Consider the following 21,018-nt stretch of genomic DNA (forward strand, 5'->3'; position numbering starts at 1 on the left):
AGGAGTTGGCAAACTTCTTCTGTAAAGGACCAGATAGCAAATATGGGACAAATGGTCTGTGTCCCAATTACTCAACTCTGCACTTGTAGCAAAAAGGCAGCCACAGACAATAGGTAAAGAAATGAGTGTGTCTATTTTCCAACAAAACTTTACTTATAAAAAGAGGTGCAGGCTGATTTGGCTCAAGGGCTGTAGTTTGATCTACATTTTTACTTTACATATAAATAACAATATGCTCAACTGAACACAAAATGGAAGAGATGTCTTTCAGCCAATTAAATATGTATCATTTGTTTGGCAAATCTTCTGACTGCCTTCCATGGTATTTACTATGTGCACACAGTGTGCTAAGTCCTACGAAAAGAACGCATAAGGCCATATTCTTGAAAAATGCACAAACTATTAGAAGCACAGGACTAAAGCAAATAAAATGAGGATAACCAAATATTCTACACATAATTTATATGGCAAGACTATAATGGTTTATAAAAAATAGACTATTATCAAGAGCAAATGTTAGGAGAAGACTTTTTGGAGAATGCAAGAATTGTTAAATCACATTTTGTTAGATTCAGTCAGTTAAGAATTAGAGAAAAGGTATTTATGGGAGAGAGAACATCAGAAATAAATTCAGAGAAGTAGGAATAACTATGCCAGAGGTACACTGGATAGTATAACCAGTTCAACAGAGACAGAGGACAGTCACTGAGAATTTCAAGTTCATGGTCTCTTATCTGTAACCTCTTCAGTCAGATATTTCAGAATTGAAGTTTTTCAGACTGCAGAAAGGTCAAAAAGGTGTATATGCCGTAAAATCATAATACACCCAGAGCAACTTAGAGCAGCATCCTCTAATTAAAAATTTTATTATTTCTGCAGCATGAATATTCACATTTGATGGAACCTCTTATCAGTTCAGGTCAGATTTGGCATCAGATCAGTTTGGACACTAAAGTTACTTTAAAAATTTTGGTTTTCAGAGCATCCTGCATTTTTGAATTATAAAAGGGGATGTAGACATATTTAACTGCTTGAAGGACCTAAGAAATTCTGTTTTGGTTGCAATTTTGTCTGATTGTTTGCTATAGTTTTTTTGACTAGCATACACACACACACACACACACACACACATATATAACAATTGGAAAAAAGGTAAAATTTATACCATCCCTGGTACGTGTGTGTGTGTATATATATATATTACACACACACACACGTATGTATATACATACACACATATACATACATATACGTGTATACATATGTATGTACATACATATGTGCATATATATATGTGTGTGTGTATATATATAGTGTAAAGTGTTGGGTTGGACTCTATTAAGGTAACAACCAGGTTCAAAAGTCTATCTTCTATGGATCTAAAACAATTGGAGGTTTATGGAGGCCTCTGTTTCTCAGGGTAAATGCTAAAAACAGAGGTTTAAAAAATGTTTAAAGGGAATACATTAGATTACAGAAACAAGATAAGTCTGTTAAAAGACAAAGAGATTTGTGATTATGTCTGAAATAAGATAACATTCAATGTCTATCTCTGAAATTGAAGAGAACAACTTCCCATCAAATACAAATAATAATTCCACTCAGAACTGGCAATCTGACTTGGAAGGGCTCATGGTGACAACAATCCACTGGCTTGGAAAGTGTACACTGTGTAAATAACTACTGATTAGGGAGACAGTTATCTAAGGAGTACTCAATGTTATACACAAAGAAGATGCTACTGTGATTGAGTTCTCAATTATAGTACAATAAGTGTAACTGATGTTATCAAAGTTATAGCATCTCCATATTGTAATAAGATCAGAATTACTGATTGATATGATTTCTGCCTAGAATATAAACAGGGTGAATCTAGGCTTAGTAACACAAAAATTTATGAATAAGTGATGTTAATATAAAGATTTCTTTGGTAAAATTCGTAAAAGAAATCTGTGCTATAAAGATTTAAATGATTTTCCCCCGATGATTGGCATTTAATCTCTCACTCCAAAACAAACCTAAACAACAAAAAACGGAGTCTATTTTCTACTTGGCATGTAGTTAATATTATATAATATTCATAAAAAGGGCAATGCAAATTATTTTTATTCATTTATTTATTTTTTGCGGTACGAGGGCCTCTCACTGTTGTGGCCTCTCCCGTTGCGGAGCACAGGCTCCGGACGCACAGGCTCAGCGGCCATGGCTCACGGGCCTAGCCGCTCCGCGGCATGTGGGATCTTCCCGGACCGGGGCACGAACCCGTGTCCCCTGCATCGGCAGGCGGACTCTCCACCACTGCGCCACCAGGGAAGCCCTGGTTTTTAAATATTGGATGAGCAGTAAACCAATCAGTGTGAGGATGTACCATAATGATGTTTAACAAAGAACTACACACATAGCTCAAAGTTAAAAAAAAAAAAAAAGAATCAAGGTTTCAAGATATGTTGTGCTAGAGAAGTCTGAGAGCCTCCTCTCCTAATTTCTCTTCTCTGGGGCATTTTGGAAGGAGACAAAATGGTATGTGAGCCTTGCACAGCTACACAGAGAAGCCATCTATGAGTGCACACAAAAGCTATTCTCTAAATGAGTTTCCACAAATTGAAGCTGTGTTTTCCAGTGAGAGACTCCTGCACACAAATGAAAACCTGTATAACTATTAGTGAGACTCTCTAGGAAAAGTCTCCCACCAGACACCCCTTGATACTATTCATGGGGTCTCAGTCTCTTAATACCATCAGAAAAAGAAAATGTCACATGGTAGAGATGGGGGGTGGAGACGGGGTGTCTCAGGGCATTTGTGCTCCAGTAAAGCACACTAAGGTGTTTGTGCCCTTTCAAAAATACTATACTGCAAGTTCCCTGGGTCCTTAACTTCTAACGTGGGTCAAACAGTGAAAATACTGAAGACAGTTTCACCCCTTTCAGAGCTGTTGAGCTCTGGGCCCAGAACTATTTAGACTATTGAAAAATCCCTCCTTCAAGAGGGGCAGGGTGGGGCAGAAGACCTAAATAGACATTTCTCCAAAGAAGACATACAGATGGCTAAGAGGCGTATGAAAATATGCTCAACATCACTAATTATTAGAGAAATGCAAATCAAAACTACAATGAGGTATCACCTCACACTGGTCAGAATGGGCATCATCAGAAAATCTACAAACAACAAATGCTGGAGAGGGTTTGGAGAAAAGGGAACCCTCTTGCACTGTTGGTGGGAATGTAAATTGATACAGCCACTATGGAGAACAGTATGGAGGTTCTTTAAAAAGCTAAAAATAGAATTACCATATGACCCAGCAATCCCACTACTGGGCATATACCCAGAGAAAACCATAATTCAAAAAGACACATGTGCCCCAATGTTCACTGCAGCACTATTTACAATAGCCAGGTCATGGAAGCAACCTAAATGCCCATTGACAGATGAATGGATAAAGAAGATGTGGTATATATATACAATGGAATATTACTCAGCCATAAAAAGGAACGAAATTGGATCATTTGCAGAGACGTGGATGGACCTAGAGACTGTCATACAGAGTGAAGTAACTCAGAAAGAGAAAAACAAATATATTAATGCATGTATGTGGAATCTAGAAAAATGGTACAGATGAACCAGTTTGCAAGGCAGAAATAGAGTCAAAGATGTAGAGAACAAATGTATGGATGCAAAGGGGGGATAGTGGGGTGAGGGTGGGGGGATAAATTGGGAGATTGGGATTGACATATATACACTAATATGTATAAAATAGATAACTAATAAGAACCTACTATGTAAAAAAATAAATAAAATAAAATTCAAAAAGAAAAAGATACAAATGAACTTATTTACAAAATCGAAACAGACTCACAGACTTCAAAAACAAGCTATGGTTACAAAGGGGAAATGTGGGGTGGGGGGAGGGATAAATTAGTAATTTGGGATTATATATACACACTACCGTATATAAAATAGATAATCAACAAGGACCGCTTCCCTGGTGGCGCAGTGGTTGAGAGTCCGCCTGCCGATGCAGGGGACACGGGTTCGTGCCCCGGTCCGGGAAGATCCCACATGCCGCGGAGCGGCTGGGCCCGTGAGCCATGGCCGCTGAGCCTGCACGTCTGGAGCCTGTGCTCCGCAATGGGAGAGGCCACAACAGTGAGAGGCCCGCGTACCGCAAAAAAAAAAAAAAAAAAAAAAAAAAAAAAGATACAGAAAACAAGGACCTACTGTATGGCACAGGGAGCTCTAGTCAATATTCTGTAATAACCTATATGGGAAAAGAATCTGAAAAATAATGGATATATGTATATGTATAACTGAATCGCCTTGTTGTACACCTGAAACTAACACAACATTATAAATCAACTATACTCCAATATAAAATAAAAATTAAAAAAAATTAAACCTCTTGTAAATCATGTATACTTCAATAAAAAAATTAAAAAGAAAAAGTGGGGCAGGGAGGTGCTAGTTCTAGGCATTGGGATATACAAATCTTTGGATAAGCAGAAGAATCAAAGTAGAATCTGAAGCATTTGGGAAGCATTCCTAATTTGGCAATTCTCTCAAAACTTCCCAAGACAGAGGAAGAGGCTATCTAGTTTAAAACCATTGATATGGCACTAAAGAGATAGTTGTCCCTCTCACAGGTTTTAAGGGAAGACAATTCTCAACAAACGTATACAATACATAGGTATAGTCTAGTGCCAGTCACCAATTACCAAAATTGTTTTGGTCCCTATTTTCTGCATTATGGTTAAGTCATCAGTGGTAAAGGAATAACAGCACAATAGTTAAAATACGACTTCTGGGACTATCACATTAAGTGAAGTAAGTCAGATGGAGAGAGAAAAGTATATCACTTAGAGATGAAATCTAAAAAAATAATATAAATCAACTTATTTACAAAACAGAAACAAACTCACAGACATAGAAAACAAACTTATCGTTACCATAGGGGAAAGAAGAAGGGGGAGGGATAAATTAGCATTATGGAACTAACAGCTACACACCACTATATATAAAACAGATAAATAATAAGGATTTACTGTATAGCACAGGGAACTATATTCAATATCTTGTATTAACCTATCATGAAAAAGAATCTAAAGCTGTACACCTGAAATAACACAATATTGTAAATCAACCATAGTTCAATTAAAAAAATTTAAAGAACTAAAAATAAAAACATGACCTCTGGTCAGAAAACATGAGTCTTGGCTTCACTTCTTGCTAAAACTGTGACCATGTACAAAAGGAATTAACTGACTCTTTGATAAAAATAGTCTTCTAAGATCACTGCAACTATTGCATGCAATAATGAACACATACAGAGCCTGGCAAATATGTGATACATAAAATGGTGGTGGTAGTGGTAATGATAGCAGTAGTAGTGGGTGTTGTTGCTTTTATTATTATTATTATTCCTTAAAAGATGAAGGTAAGAAAAGAGAAATAATCAATGCCAATGCAATCTAATTTATTTATTCTTCTAAGTAGAGAAATAATTAAAACTGTTTGATATGCATAAATGGCCAAAAGATGCTAAAAAACTGAAAGCACTACTCTATAAAACTAGAATGTATGCAATTATGGAAAATAATCTAAGTTTTACGATATATGTAGAGGACACGGTAATTGTCAAGCCTTTGAAAGCAAGTACACACATTAATTGCATAACTTTGAGACTGGAAGAGACATTCCCAAGTAGTATTTCTGTAATATGTACTTCCTTTAAAATGGAGGCCTAATTGCTTAGTTATTCTAAATTGCAGAATGGAAAACAAAGGAGCAGTTTTGGCCATGTAGGTAAACAACAGATTTCTAAAAGCTAATTATCTCTTTATTTAATAGACTGAAGTTGTACCAAATGAGACATTTAAGTCTAATAAATAATAAACAAATTGTAACCTAAAGACTAAAATATAGAAGCTGCTCATACAGTTTTTATTGCTCCATTAAATAAGCTCTTATTTACTTCCTTCACAAAACATAATTATACAACACTGGGTCCATTTCAAGACCATTCTGATGTGCTATTTAAAAATTAAGTGAATCAACTTACATACTCAGGAAGTCTTAAAGCATAATATTTGAATTCTATTATCAAACACCCTATTCATTTCCATGATTAAGAAACAGAAGTGCAGCTTTGAAAAAGTTGTACATAATCACATAAAATCACTATTTGTCTTACTAGAAATGATCACACATAAGGATAGCTACACACTTTAAATAAATTTCACTGTCTACACTTTAATTTCTACATCAGATGTTTAATACTTTCAGTATCTTCTAAATAAAAATAATTCAAATTTAAACATCAACCTCAGAGAATGTATTCAAAATTCAACCAATTAAACAAGGACATCATGAAAATGTAGTTAATTTGCTTGTTTGTTTAATGTAATACCGAATCATTCAACAGAAATAACCACAACTGCGTATGTGAATATTTAAGAGACCTCCAGGCTCATCATTTTTAAAGAAAACAAAAATGAGACAAATGACCTTTTAATGCCATTACATAATACAAGATGCTGTGCTTCTTAGTTTTGCTGCTCAAAAGGATTTTTAATGCTTCATTTTTCTTCTTAGGGAAACAGCCCCACCATCCCATGTTTATTTTCATTCTACTAACAAAAATAAGATTCTGAAATGATAGTGATAATAAATAGTAGACTTGAAAATAGTTGCTTGCTGTCTTGCCAAGGGCAAGTAGTGATTTATGATGGATAAGAAAAGCAGGGATTGAATTTACTCTACTGCCTCGGGTGATGGTACAAGAGTTTGTACATCTGTGAAAAAACACAGTTCTTATTTGCATGGTGAAAATACTAACGTCATGAAAATATACGGAAGGAAGCTTCCTGTGGGTTTAGGGTAGGGTTATGTGAAGATTTTTCTCCTTCTCTATCATTCAGGGGTATGTGCTCTACATACAGAAATAAGAAAAAACAAGAAGTTCCTGGTCCAGAGAGGTGGCAAAACACTACTATAAATTGAACAATTTGCCCTTCTACATTCTTTTGAAAAAAGGAAAGCCAGGGCAACAACTTCTACAAAGATTAGAGCAATACCATATTCTGTATGAAAATATAACACCCAGAAAGAAAAATAATATAAAGTTTTAGCTGATCCTCACAATAAGATGTTTAAAAAATGCCTACTATTAGCATATATAGCATAGTAAATATACAGGAGACCGGTTATCCTATCAGTTTATAAGGAGTTTTAAAACCAATATTTTAAATGAATAAGTTTGATATACATTAATATTCTCTTTAGTTCTGAAGACCAAATTTCATCTCCAGCACACACCAACACAGCCAGTCTCTATTTTCATCTCATTATCCTGTCTTACTTTACTTCTCATAACTTTTTATAATCTGAAATTATCTTACATATGTGGTTGTCTGATTCACTCATTATAATTATAAACTTCATCACAGCAGAGACCTTATTTATCCTTATTTACCACTGTAATCACAGCACATAGGAAAAAAAAACTGTTGATGAATAAAAGAAACAAAAGTGGCCTAGCTATTAATTTTTTCTATACCAATAAAATAATAATGGAAGACCACTGCAATTATATTTTTCATAATAATACAATGTATTGACGAAAAGCATGTTCTACATCTAATATGGAAACAAAAAGGTGACTTCATATTTGTACTATTTTTAAAACAGTACTATTTTTAAATATGAAAAAAGGTATCAACAAATAGTAATAATATATTTGATTCTTATATGACTTACTTGGCTATAACCACTACATTAATACTGAGACTGAATATTTTGTTTTTCTGTGCTAATAATCATGTTATGGTTAAAGGAAAATTAAAGACCATTCAGAATAATCATCATCTACTGGGATTTTAGAAGAGGTCTTTTACTTCAGTGAGAAAATTATATATTTAGGTGCTATGAAATTTGGGATATAGCCCTAAATTCTTTAAAATTCTACAGTACAGGAAAATAATTCAAAGTTGATTTCCAAAATTTTCAAAAGAACTGCATCATAGCTTTCTATTGTATCAAATGCTGTATGATCTTTTATCAAATGATTGATTAAATCTATTAAAATATTCACATAATATATAGTATTAAAATATTTATTTAATATTGTTTATATAAATCAATGTTAGCCAGACTATCCTTTGAAGAATACTCTCCGGAAAATGTCAAAATGTATGGTACATATGGACCTCTGCATATAAAGGCTTTGGGAGCTCCCATCAAGTGAGAGCCTTACATTTATTTGAAACCCATCTACGATAATTTCCAGACCATGTTTGGGAAGAGATAGTATAGAAAAATCTCATAAAATAATCCAATAGGTCGAATAAGATGAGCTCCAATTTACAAAAGATGTAATAGAAAACTTTCCTTAAATTTATTTGAAAAATCAAAAATATTCAAATTTATTTTAATAATTAATAGAAAAGTAACAACCTCAACATAAAATTACGTATCTGAAAACAAAATAAACCAGCTATTAGCCATAATTGATCGTCAAATTTTAGAACAGTTTTGATAGAATTCAGAAACAGACCCTAGTAAATTAAAAATTATACATCAAATATATGAATGATTAAGAAAGAATTACAAATAAATGGAGCAGAATAGTATTATGAATAACTTAAACTAAAAAAAGATTGAAGCAGAATATGAAATTGCTGAAGGGATGATTTTCTAAACCTAAAGATGATAGAAAAAAATCGCAAAAACAACGATTATAATAAAACATTACATAAAAAGAAACACATGTCAAGATATAAAAATAAAAAGCCAAATTGAGAAAATCTATTTAAAAGGTAAATATTGATGCATAATAAACTAACACATAAATCAATTAGGAAAAAGACTAAGACAACACAATTCACCAAAGAGGATATACAAATGCACCATAAACACTGAAAAAATGTCCAGATTCAGTAACATTCAAAGAACTGCAACTGAAGATAATGAAATACAACTTTTTAATCTATTAAATTAACAAAAACCTTAAAAAATGAGAATACTCAACTAAGACACATTCATAAACTAACTAAATGTTAAAAGTTGGTGAAATTAGAATAATACTTCTGGAAATCAATTTGGTAACATGCACCAAAAGTCTTAAAAATATTTACCCTTTTCTATTCCATATTCTAATAATTACAAATAGTTTCAATTAGTTATAAATAAATAAATATCACACTGAAAAGTTGGAAATAACTATTGTTCTATGACCTCACATTGACAAATGTAACATGGTATATCCAGTGGAGGCAACAACATAGATATTACAAATTACAAATTAAAAATCACAAGTTATGTAAAACATGAAACATTCAGGAAGTTCAGCAAGGTAATGTGAGACACTAAGTTCACGTTGTTAAAAGGTACAAGCTTTTAAAACTGAAGGAAAAATGTGTCAAAATATTAACAGTGATTCTTTGGATTATGGATAATGGTCTTTGATCCAATACTTTTTAGGTGATTTTCTATAACATGAAAATATTATTTTCAAATTGGAAAATAAAATAAACTTAATTATTTTTAAAAATGAAAACTTCCTTCAGGAGAAATAGAAATTTAAATGAAAACATTATTAAGATTACATTGGATGTGAGGTTTCATTAAAATTTTTGCTTCCTGTCAGGTTTCAACTTTCCAGACTGATTGCTAAAAAGGCTCTGTGTGACAGACCCCTAGGTAAAACCCACAAACAGTACACAGCCAATCTGCCATCAAGTAACCCATCTAGATGACTTGTTAACCAACACAAAATGAGCTAATGTTCAAATATCAGAATGTCTGGTAAATTAGGCAGTAATACATTATTTTAAAAAGGTGTCCAGAAGTTTCTTTTAAAAATCAGTGCTAAGTTTTCCTGATCTCCATTTTGTTAACACTTTAAGATACCTCTGAGAACACTTCCTGAATTTCAAATGTACTCCTGTGAACAAGAAATTGTGCTTGGATAATTTTTTCCCCTAGAAGAAACATGTACAATACATTAAGATACTCAGCTTGCTTTATTAAAGATAAAATATGCCTGTAAAAGTGAAAGTAAAGAAGGCAAAAAAGGCATCTCGGTTTACCCCAGGGAAACCTTAGGTGAATTTGCAGCCCTGAGTTGTAAACTATGGTAATTGAGCAGTGAAGTTGATGGATTTTAATTAAAGTTTTCTGCAATCCTTGGTGGCTTGGAGGTGGAAGAGACGGAATTTTGAGAGGGTAAAAATATAACTACAATTTACTTAATTCTTTTGCTTCTAACTTAGTGGTAACTTTTAGCTTTAGAAAATATACATATACGTCTCTGTAAAACAGTAGTTTTCCTACGTTTTCTTTTAAATTTTTTCCAAGAACTTTTTTTTTTTTTTTTTTGCTGTATGCGGGCCTCTCACTGTTGTGGCCTCTCCCGTTGCGGAGCACAGGCTCCGGATGCACAGGCTCAGCAGCCATGGCTCACGGGCCCAGCCGCTCTGCGGCATGTGGGATCCTCCCAGACCGGGGCACGAACCCGTGTGCCCTGCATCAGCAGTAAGACTCCCAACCACTGCACCACCAGAGAAGCCCCCAAGAACGTTTTAATAAAGAAAATTTCAGGGATTGCCCTGGTGGCACAGTGGATAAGAATCCACCTGCCAATGCAGGGGACACAGGTTCAATCCCTGGTCCAGGAAGATCCCACATGCCACACAGCAACTAAGCCAGTGCGCCACAACTACTCAGCCTGCACTCTAGAGCCCGTGAGCCACAACTACTGAGCTCATGTACCACAACTACTGAAGCCCGCATGCCTAGAGCCCATGCTCCACAACAAGAGAAGCCACCACACTGCAACGAAGAATAGCCCCCACTCACAGCAACTAGAGAAAGCCTGTGCGCAGCAACAAAGACCCAACGCAGCCAAAAATAAATAAACAAAATAATTTAAAAAAAAAAAAACAGAAAATTTCAAAATACAAAGGTAGAGAAAATGGTGTAGTGAACACATCCAACCCTCCAAGTACCCATCACCCAACTTTACCGCGTAATATTTACAGCCAATCTTGTGTCATCTATACACCTGCCTACTTTCCAGTCATGCTAGGCTATTTTGACTGAAATCCCAGATATAATATCTTTTCATCTATAAACTTTCAGTACGAGTCTCTAAAAGAGACTTTAAAACATATTCACAACAATGTTGTCACGTCTACAAGAAAAAATAAAGTATTGAAATTTTTCAGACTACTTTTTTCTACATTTGTTTGGATCAGAGTATATATAAGTTTCATTTATTACAATTAGTCGATATGTCTCTTTAAGTCTCTTTTAATCAGTAAGTTTCCCCTCCATCATATTTTCCCCTTCCTTAAGAGTATTTTGTTAAAGAAAACAGGTTACTTGTCCCAGAGAATTTCCCACAGTTTCCTATAGTTAATTTATTCACTGACATAAATTCTTGCAGATTGGTTATTTAAGTAGTAGCCAAAGAACTGGTTATTTAAGTAGTTGCCAAAGAACTGCTAATATAATGGAACTACAACAGTACACCAGAGGACCAAAATCACCTATGACCAATATCAGAATTAAACCACTACTTGTTAGTAAACTAAAGTGGGGAAAGCCCATAAAAGAAAGAATTGCTCTACTGTTTAGCTATACAAATAAGCGATCCTGTCTTCCTTTTTCACAGAAGTATATTAAACTGCTGATAAAGTAACCCATATTAATCTTGGTGTACACAGTATAAATAGCAAATTTGATAGTACTCACCAGTCTTCATTTCTAACAGGCGCTTTTTCTTTCGTTGGCGTTCAAGTCTTTCCTTCTCTGCCAATTCTTTGGCTATCCTGGCACGTTTTTCTTTTTCCTCTGCTTCTCTTTTTTTGAAATTGTCCTTCATTGCTTGCTATTACAAACAAATTTTGGAAAATGATCAATATTAACCACAGGGATTCCACAAAGAAAATGGAAAATTATTAATCTGTAGAATTGTGATTAAATGTCCTTTAAGTAATGGCTACTTCTTATATTAGTAACACAGTCTTTTAAAATATTAGCACATGAATAGCTACCTTATATTACAAACCATTATTTAACAATTTCTTTCATACAGAGAGAAGTGTCACAAGGATGACTAAAGAAATATTTAGCATTTCAAAGTCAGGCCCTCTGACTGTTCATCAAAACCAATAATGACATGTGAACCATAAGAAGATCTCAATAGATATGTGATTAGTTACTTTCTTATTTTTTAAATTTTTATGCAAATCAAGAAATGCCACTCATGTGGCATTTGTGGGAATTAGCAGGTAATCACAGATTTTTCAAAGTGCCAACAAACAGCATGGCATAATATTACACTCTCCTGTGGAGACCATATTCTCAGGACCAATGAATCCAAACAGGTTATCTAATTGCTAGTTTATCACTAATAGAATTAAGTAGAAAAGTATATAATTAAACTTTAGCAAGTAGGTGGCATGTTATTTTGGGGGGAGGCTTTAATTTCTTCTTTACTATAATATTCTTCTTTTTTCTTTACCCTAGGGATAATGCAAGTTTTTCTTTAGAAATAAAATAAAAAACAGAATAAAGTATTATTGATCAAAACAATAAAAGGAAAATTGCAAAGAAAAAAGGAGGAATAAAAAGCACAGAATAAAGGGAATATTAAACTCAGCCATTCATCCATCCATGCAATAAACATTTACTGAGAGACTGAATAGTAAATGGTACTAACCTAAGACTTGGGAAATAGAGATATAGTTCTAAAACAAGTTTACATTCTGTGTGATAGGGTGGGACAGGAGGCAAAGACAGATGATAAACAATTAAAATCTTTAATAAATATAGTACTACAAAAAAAAAATTAAAAGAATGATGTGATAGAATGCCTGGACAGTTAACTTACATTAGGTGGTCAGATAAGGCCTCCCTTTCTGATTTGATTCAAGCTCAAAGTCAAGGACCTACCCAGATAATGATCTGGGAAAAAAACAAATGCAAAGGCTGTTGGGTTGGAGAGAGAAGAAAGAGGCCAGTATGGTGGTGTTAGATAAGGTCAGAAGATATGCTGGGGCCTGATCATTTAGGATCTTCTAGAACAAGATAGGGGGTTAGAGTTTCTTTCAAGGAAGTAGGAAACAACTAAAGACTTTCAAGTAAGAGAGTGTGAAACTAAGTACTCTAAGATACAAGTACTAATGAAGCACCTTTGTTCCAAACTATTTTTTCAAAGATATTTATATAGTGAACACTCTTGGTAGAGGTAGTGTCTACCTCTTAAGCAAATGGATATGTTTACTGTCCAGTATGATAAACTGGAGCAAAGGTCAAATAGTCTTACTAATTCTGAAAAACGATTGGGTTCCCTAAATTCAGGATTTCCTTCCAGTAATACAAAGCACTATGTGTGTAGGTATTAAACCCAGCCCTCTTCACATTGCCCTGTGGGAACCTGAGATCAGTAATCTATGAAAATATTTACTCTAGCTATGACTAGTGCTGTAATAAACCATTCTTTGTTTCTGACCCCATGGTCTTTTGTCTTTACCAACATCTACGAAACTATGGAAATCATGAAACTTTGATAAATTCTCAGATTCTTCACAGTTCGTGACATATAGTAACACTAAATATTATTGCTAAGCTATGAAATACCAGCTGCAATAATACATATTTTAATATGCAATCCGTCCTTTCCTCAAAATGGAATCTGCATCCTCCATTCTGACTCAGAATGATTGTGTGCTTGTTCACTACAATGAAAGTAAGAGGCAGAAGCAAGACTTGAAAGCTATCTACAGTTTATATTTTTTCCACCATGTGGCTTCATATTGATGCAGCATACGTTAAGCACCAGCTATAAGACGACAGCTGCTAAAAAGTCAACATAAGTTAGGAAAAGTGAAGGCAACCTATAAAATGGACAACCACGAATAAATGGACAAATTCTTAGAAAGGTATAATTTCCTAAGACTGAAGCAGGAAGAATTAGAAAATATAAGCAGACCTATCACAAGTAATGAAATTGAAACCATAATTAAAAATCTTCCAACAAACAAAAGTCCAGGACCAGATGGCTTCACAGGCAAATTCTATCAAACTTTTAGAGAAGACCTAACACCGATCCTTCACTCTTCCGAAAAACTGCAGATGGAGAAACACTCCCAAATCCATTCTACAAAGCCACCATCACTCTGATACCGAAACCCGAAAAAGAAATCACAAAAAAAGAAAATTATAGAACAATATCACTGATGAACATAGATGCAAAAATCCTGAACAAAATACTAGCAAAAAGCACATTAAAAGGATCATACACCATGATCAAGTGGGATTTATCCCAGGGATGCAAGGATTCTTCAATATATGCAAATCAATCAATGTGATATACCACATTAACAAATTAAGGAATAAAAACCGTATGATCATCTCAATAGATGCAGAAAAAGCTTTTGACAAAATTCAACACCCATTTATGATAAAAACTCTCCAGAAAGTGGGCATAGAGGGAACCTATCTCAATATAATAAAGGTCATATATGACAAACAAGCATCATACTCAATGGTGAAAAACTGAAAGCATTTCCTCTAAGATCAGGAAGAAGACAAGGATGTCCACTCTCACCACTATTATTCAACATCGTTTTGTAAGTCCAAGCCATGGCAATCAGAGAAGAAAAATAAATAAAAGGAATACAAATTGGGAAAGAAGAAGTAAGACTATCACTGTTTGCCGATGACATGATATTATACATAGAAAATCCTAAAGATGATACCAGAAAACTACTAGAACTAATCAATGAATTTAGTAAGGTTGCAGGATACTAAATTAATGCACAAAATCTCTGGCATTCCTATACACTAACAACGAAAAATCAGAAAGTGAAATTAAGGAAACACTCCCATTTACCATTACAACAAAAAGAATACAATATCTAGGAATAAACCTGCCTAAGGAGGCGAAAGACTTGTACTCAGAAAACTATAAAACACTGATGAAAGAAATCAAAGATGACATAAACAGATGGAGAAATATACCATGTTCTTGGACTGGAAGAATCAATATTGTGAAAATGACTATACTACCCAAAGCAATCTACAGATTCAATGCAATTCCTATCAAACTACTAATGGCATTCTTCACAAAATTAGAACAAAAAATTTTACAGTTCATGTGGAAACACAAAAGACACCTAATAGCCAAAGCAATCTTGAGAAAGAAAAATGGAGCTGGAGGAATCAAGCTCCCCAACTTCAAACTATACCACAAAGCTACAGTAATACAGAATGGTACTGCTACAAAAACAGACATATAAATCAATGGTACAGCATAGAATGCCCAGAGATAAACCCACGCACATATGGGCACCTAATCTATGACAAAGGAGGCAAGAAAATACAATGGAGAAAAGACAGCCTCTTCAATAAGTGGTGCTGGGAAAACTGGACAGCTACACGTAAAAGAATGAAATTAGAGCACTACATAACACCATACACAAAAATAAACTCCAAATGGATTAAAGACTTAAATGTAAGACCAGACACTATAAAACTCTTAGAGGAAAAACACTCTTTGACATAAACCACAGCAAGATCTTTTTTGACCCACCTCCTAGAGTAATGGAAATAAAAAGAAAAATAAACATATGGGACTTAATTAAACTTAAAAGCGTTTGCACAGCAAAGGAAACCAAAAACAAGACACAAAGACAACCCTCAGAATGGGAGAAAATATTTGCAAATGAAATAAGAGACAAATGATTAAACTCCAAAATATACAAATAGCTCATGGAGCTCAATATCAAAAAAACAAACAATCCAGTTAAAAAATGGGCAGAAGACCTAAATAGACGTTTCACCAACAAAGACATACAGTTGGCCAAGAGGCACATGAAAAGATATTCAACATCACTAATTATTAGAGAAATACAAATCAAAACTACAATGAGGTATCAACCTATGCAGGTCAGAATTGACATTATCAAAAAATCTAGAAACAATAAATGCTGGAAAGGGTGTGGTGAAAAGGGAACCCACTTGCACTGTTGGTGGGAATGTAAATTGATACAACCACTATGGAAAACATTATGGAGGTTCCTTAAAAAACTAAAAATAGAACTACCATATGACCCAGCAATCCCAGTACTGGGCACATATCCTGACAAAACCATAATTCAAAAAGAGACATGTACCACGATGTTCATTGAATCACTATTTACAATAGCCAGGACATGGAAGCAACCTAAGTGTCCATCGACAGATGAATGGATAAAGAAGATGTGGCATATATATATATACAAGGGAATATTACTCAGCCATAAAAAGAAATGAAATTGAGTTATTTGTAGTGAGGTGGATGGACCTAGAGTCTGCCATACAGAGTGAAGTAAGTCAGAGAGAGAAAAACAAATACAGTAGGCTAACACATATGTATGGAATCTAAAAAACAAACAAACAATAAAACATGGTATTGATGAACCTAGTTGTAAGGCAGCAATAAAGAGGTAAACATAGAAAAAGGACTTGAGGACATGGGGTGGGAGGGTGAAGCTGGAGCGAAGTGAGAGTAGCATAGACATATATACACTACCGAATGGAAAATAGTTGGCTGGTGGGAAGCAGCAGCATAGCACAGGGAGATAGGCTCAGCTCGGTGCTTTGTGATGACCTAGAGGGTGAGAGAGGGAGGAGCGGAGGGAGGCTTAAGAGGGAGGGGATATGGGGACATGTATATACATATGGCTGATTAGCTTTGTTGTGCAACAGAAACTAACACAGTATTGTGAAGCAATTATACTCCAATAAAGATCTATTAAAAAGAAAAGACATGTGGTTTCACAGACAAGTGTGTATATCTGTATGTGTGTGTGCATGTGCACCTGTGTATGTATGTATAAGGGAGATGGGAAAGGAAAGATGGATTGTGGAGGACAAAGGTTAGGCAAATATTTGGGAATCAAAGCTTATTTCTTGTTTGAGGGAAATGAGTAAGAGGAACGGGTAATAGATAAAAAATATATCATGTAGCTTATTTTTCAAACTTATTAAAGCATACAATTTCCAGATGTGAATTTTCTACTTTAATGACTGGATGCATTTCAATGAGAACATTGAATAGATCACCTATTACCAGATATAACTGCCACACCCTTTTAATATTCCATTGGGCAATAAAAAGTCAAATTTACTTCTTAGGATCTATAAAAATAATGTCTACCTTTAGAAATAAGGTCTGAAGTAGTTCTTAAAGCTATTCTGTTTTATGGAAAATGCACTATAGAGTTTCATTTAAAAGCCTATCTCATTGAAAACATATCTTATTCTAACATTATAACTATTAGAAGAATTTTAGCTGGAAAAATACCAACAGACAGCACAGAAATAGGCAGTTAGTCTGAAAATACTATCTCAGTTCAAATAGTAATTTGTAGTTTTCTTTTATTCTAAATTTTGAGAAGTAAAAGCAGCCTAAAACAGAAAAGTTTAGAAAACCGCATTATTCTAGATATAATTGCCTCTTAGTTACTTCAATTCTAAAATTTGAAGCCAGAAAGGAAAGTTACGGGTGAACCATATACATAGTTATCTATAAGACAACAATTTCTTTTTTAATCAACTTATTCTTGACCTGGTTTTCCATATAGTCAGTTGGTAAATAAATTGCCCTGCCACTAACTACTTTCATCTATGTAAAGCCAAAAGAAATTCTTTGAGTGCTTGCAGAACTTCCAGACACACCCTGGTACATGCTCTTGTCTGAAAGATCTATGGGCTTACCAGTCTAGAGGATTTTAAAACGTCAGTCACATTTTGACTGTTCACTTCAAAGGTATAACCAATAATTTACCTGGGTTCCTAAGGCTCACGTGCTTTTTATGGTAATAGAAGATTCTAAAATATCTCTAAAAAATACAGAGGTATATTAATAAATGTACATATAAAAATATATAGATATATGTTAACAAATATACATGTGTCTGTATGTGTTCATGTCTGTGTATTTTGGAAGAAAATAAAATACACCAGTTCACAATTGTTTTCCTCCTATAGTTTGTTTTCTACATAACTAAATGTAATAACAAGAACTTTCCCACAACTAGTTTAAATACACATTATAGCATTATACAACACATTTTCTCTCAGAGAAAGCAAAATAAACCAAAGTCAGTAAATTTAAATGAATGTGTGTATGTGTATGTATGTAAAATTTAGAAGTCTAAAATTTAGAGTATAATCCTCCAGAAATCGTGGCTATTATCATAAATGTTATCTTTGAGTTTTTTATATTTGCATTATCCTTTATTATAAACTTCTATGACTTGCTTTTTTCACTCTACATTTCTAAGATTCATCCATATTTTTATGTATAACTTGTGTTTTATTATTTATTCTCCTATCAGTGGGATTTGGGTTGTTTCCAATTTGGGGCTATGATGAACCATGCAGTTACAAACATTTTTGTATGTTTCCCTGTGTATATGTGTTAAGAGTTTTTCTTAATGGCAGGTCTCGTTGGCTCTTAGATCTGTTTAGAAATTGTTGAAAGATACTCTTTAAGTGAAAGAGAACAGAACATTTTAGAACATAACATAAGCAGTGAGGATAAGTATTGCTTGTTTCTGTTCAAAAAAATATATAAATATAAGAGTTCTGGGTCCCATTATAAAATATTATTTTACAATGTGGGTTAGGGTCAAATACTTTGAAAGCCACTGCTTTCTAGGATAGGAGCACAACTGACGAATGAAAGGAGAGGGTTGTCTTCAGTCTCACTAGGTGATGTAAAAGTGTTTTCAAAGTGCTTGAGTCAAAGTACACCCCCACCATCAGTACATAATCATAGCCTACATACTCACCAAGACTGTTATCATCAGTTTTTACCTATATGGAAGGTATATAATAGTATCACATCATGCTTTTAACTTGTATATCTATGTTATTAAGTATTTTCTCACATGTTTATAAAATATTTGTATTTCCTATTCTATGAAATGCCTATTCCTATCTCTTATCCACTGTTCCATTTGGCTATCATTTTCTTAATGACTGTAGTTCTTTAAATATTTTGGATGCTAATCTTTTGTTAGCTTTATAAATATGTCCTGGATTGTAAATGTCATTGTACTTTATGTATGTTGTCTTGCAGTAAACAGAAGTTCTCAAATTTATGTAGTAGTCAAAAATCTCTTTTCCCTTATTGTTGATACCTTTAATATATTATTTAAGAAATCCTTCCCTACATCAAAGACAACAATATTCCTCCATATTTTCTTCTTAAAATTTTAAATGATGCTCACATTTCAGTACCTACTTTATTTAACTGGGATCAACATTTGTGAATAAAATGAGCTGGGAATCCAATTTCATTTTTTCATATGAAAAATGAGTTGATCCATAACAATTTCACAAGTAGCCTGTCCTTTCCCCCATTGATCTACAAAGCCATCTCTTCTGGATTTCAAGTGTCCATATACATGTTGATGTTTTGGGGCTGTTTTAATACATTTGATCAATGTATCCATGTTTGTACCAATAACACTCTGTCTTAATTATGATAGCTTATATATTCTTCTTTTTCTTCCTTTTCTTCTTTAGAAATGACTGCACTATTCTTGGGCCTTTGCTTTGTCATCTATATTTCAGAATAGACTTATTAAGAGTTTTGAAAAAGCTTATTAGGATTTTGAACAGAATTGCTGATTCTGTAGATTAATTGAGAATTGATATCTTTATATCAATATCTTTATATCAATATTGAATCTTTCTATTTATGAACATGATGTGGCTCTCCATTAAGTTTCATCTTTTAAAAGTCTATTGAAAAAAACTTAGAATTTATCCCATTCAGGTCTTGGACATCTTTTGTTAGATTTATTGTCTGTATCTTCTCTTCCTATTTCTTATAAATGATGTATTTTTTAAAAATTATGATTTTTCAATATTTTGTAACTAATGTGTAAAAATGTATTTGATTCTATACATTCCATTGACAAAATTTATTTTTAATAATTTTCCTGTAGGTTCATTTTTGCATTATTCCTATGAATTTTTCCTATGAATAATGCAAAAAGGAACCTACAGGAAAATTATTAAAATTATTAACAATAAGAAATACATAATGGACGATTAGTTTCTTCCTTTTCAGTTTTTATACTTTTCATTCTTGTCTTATTGTACTGTAGTAGCTAAAAGTTAAATTTCCATTATTAGGTAAAGAAGGTTCCCTTTGTCCTACATTTCATATTTAGGGATAGAGGGTTCAACCAGTTTATTGTTCTTGCTTTAAAAGATGAACAATGGTTGAATTTTATCAAATGTTTTCTCAACCTATTGAAACTCTTAATGTAGTGACATGGATATTCTAATACTAAACCACACTTCCATTTCTGAGATAAGCTCAACTTGGACATGAAGAATTTACCTTTTTGAACATTTGGTCATAATTTTTTTTACACTCTATTAGTTTGGAATAATCGTTTAATTAAAATTTGGGAAAACTCATTTGTAAAACTTTCTGGGCCAAGTATTTAATTTGTTGGAAGATTTTAAGTCATTGAATTAAAAATTAGTCATAGACTTATTCAAGATTTCTATTTCTTTTAAAGTCAGTTTCAATATGTAATTTTTTTCCTAGGAACTTATCCATTTCATTGACCTTTCTAATTCTGGCCTACAAATTTTTACAATATGCTCTTTTTATTAGTATCTTCTATATCTATAGTTATATTCCTTACATTCTCAATATTGTTTCTCTTTTTTCTTGATTAATCTCTTCAGAAACTTATCTAATTAACTTGTCTTATTGAAATAAGCACATTTTGGTTCTTAAAAATTCTCTAAAGTCATTTTTTTCCCCTTCATTTCCTTCCATTTTTTCTGGATTGTATAATTGTTTTTAAATTTCTGAAGTCAGATGCTTACCTTATTAACTTTGTCTTTCTGATTTTTTTTTTTTTTTTTTGGTGGTACATGGGCCTCTCACTGTTGTGGCCTCTCCTGTTGAGAAGCACAGGCTCCTGACACGCAGGCTCAGCGGC

The 21,018-nt window shown here is 33.6% G+C and overlaps 1 protein-coding gene across 1 annotated transcript in view; it reads right to left on the reverse strand.

Moving 5' to 3' along the window:
* DIAPH3 (diaphanous related formin 3) overlaps window positions 1-21,018 on the reverse strand; it is a 539,529-nt gene that overhangs the window by 135,518 nt on the left and 382,993 nt on the right. The window contains exon 25 of the mRNA XM_073795265.1: window positions 11,747-11,882. Within this exon, the coding sequence (XP_073651366.1) occupies window positions 11,747-11,882 (136 nt within the window). The remainder of the gene's footprint in view (window positions 1-11,746; window positions 11,883-21,018) is intronic.

This window comes from Tursiops truncatus, chromosome 18 (genome assembly GCF_011762595.2).
Source record: "Tursiops truncatus isolate mTurTru1 chromosome 18, mTurTru1.mat.Y, whole genome shotgun sequence".
Classification (NCBI taxonomy): domain Eukaryota; kingdom Metazoa; phylum Chordata; class Mammalia; order Artiodactyla; family Delphinidae; genus Tursiops; species Tursiops truncatus.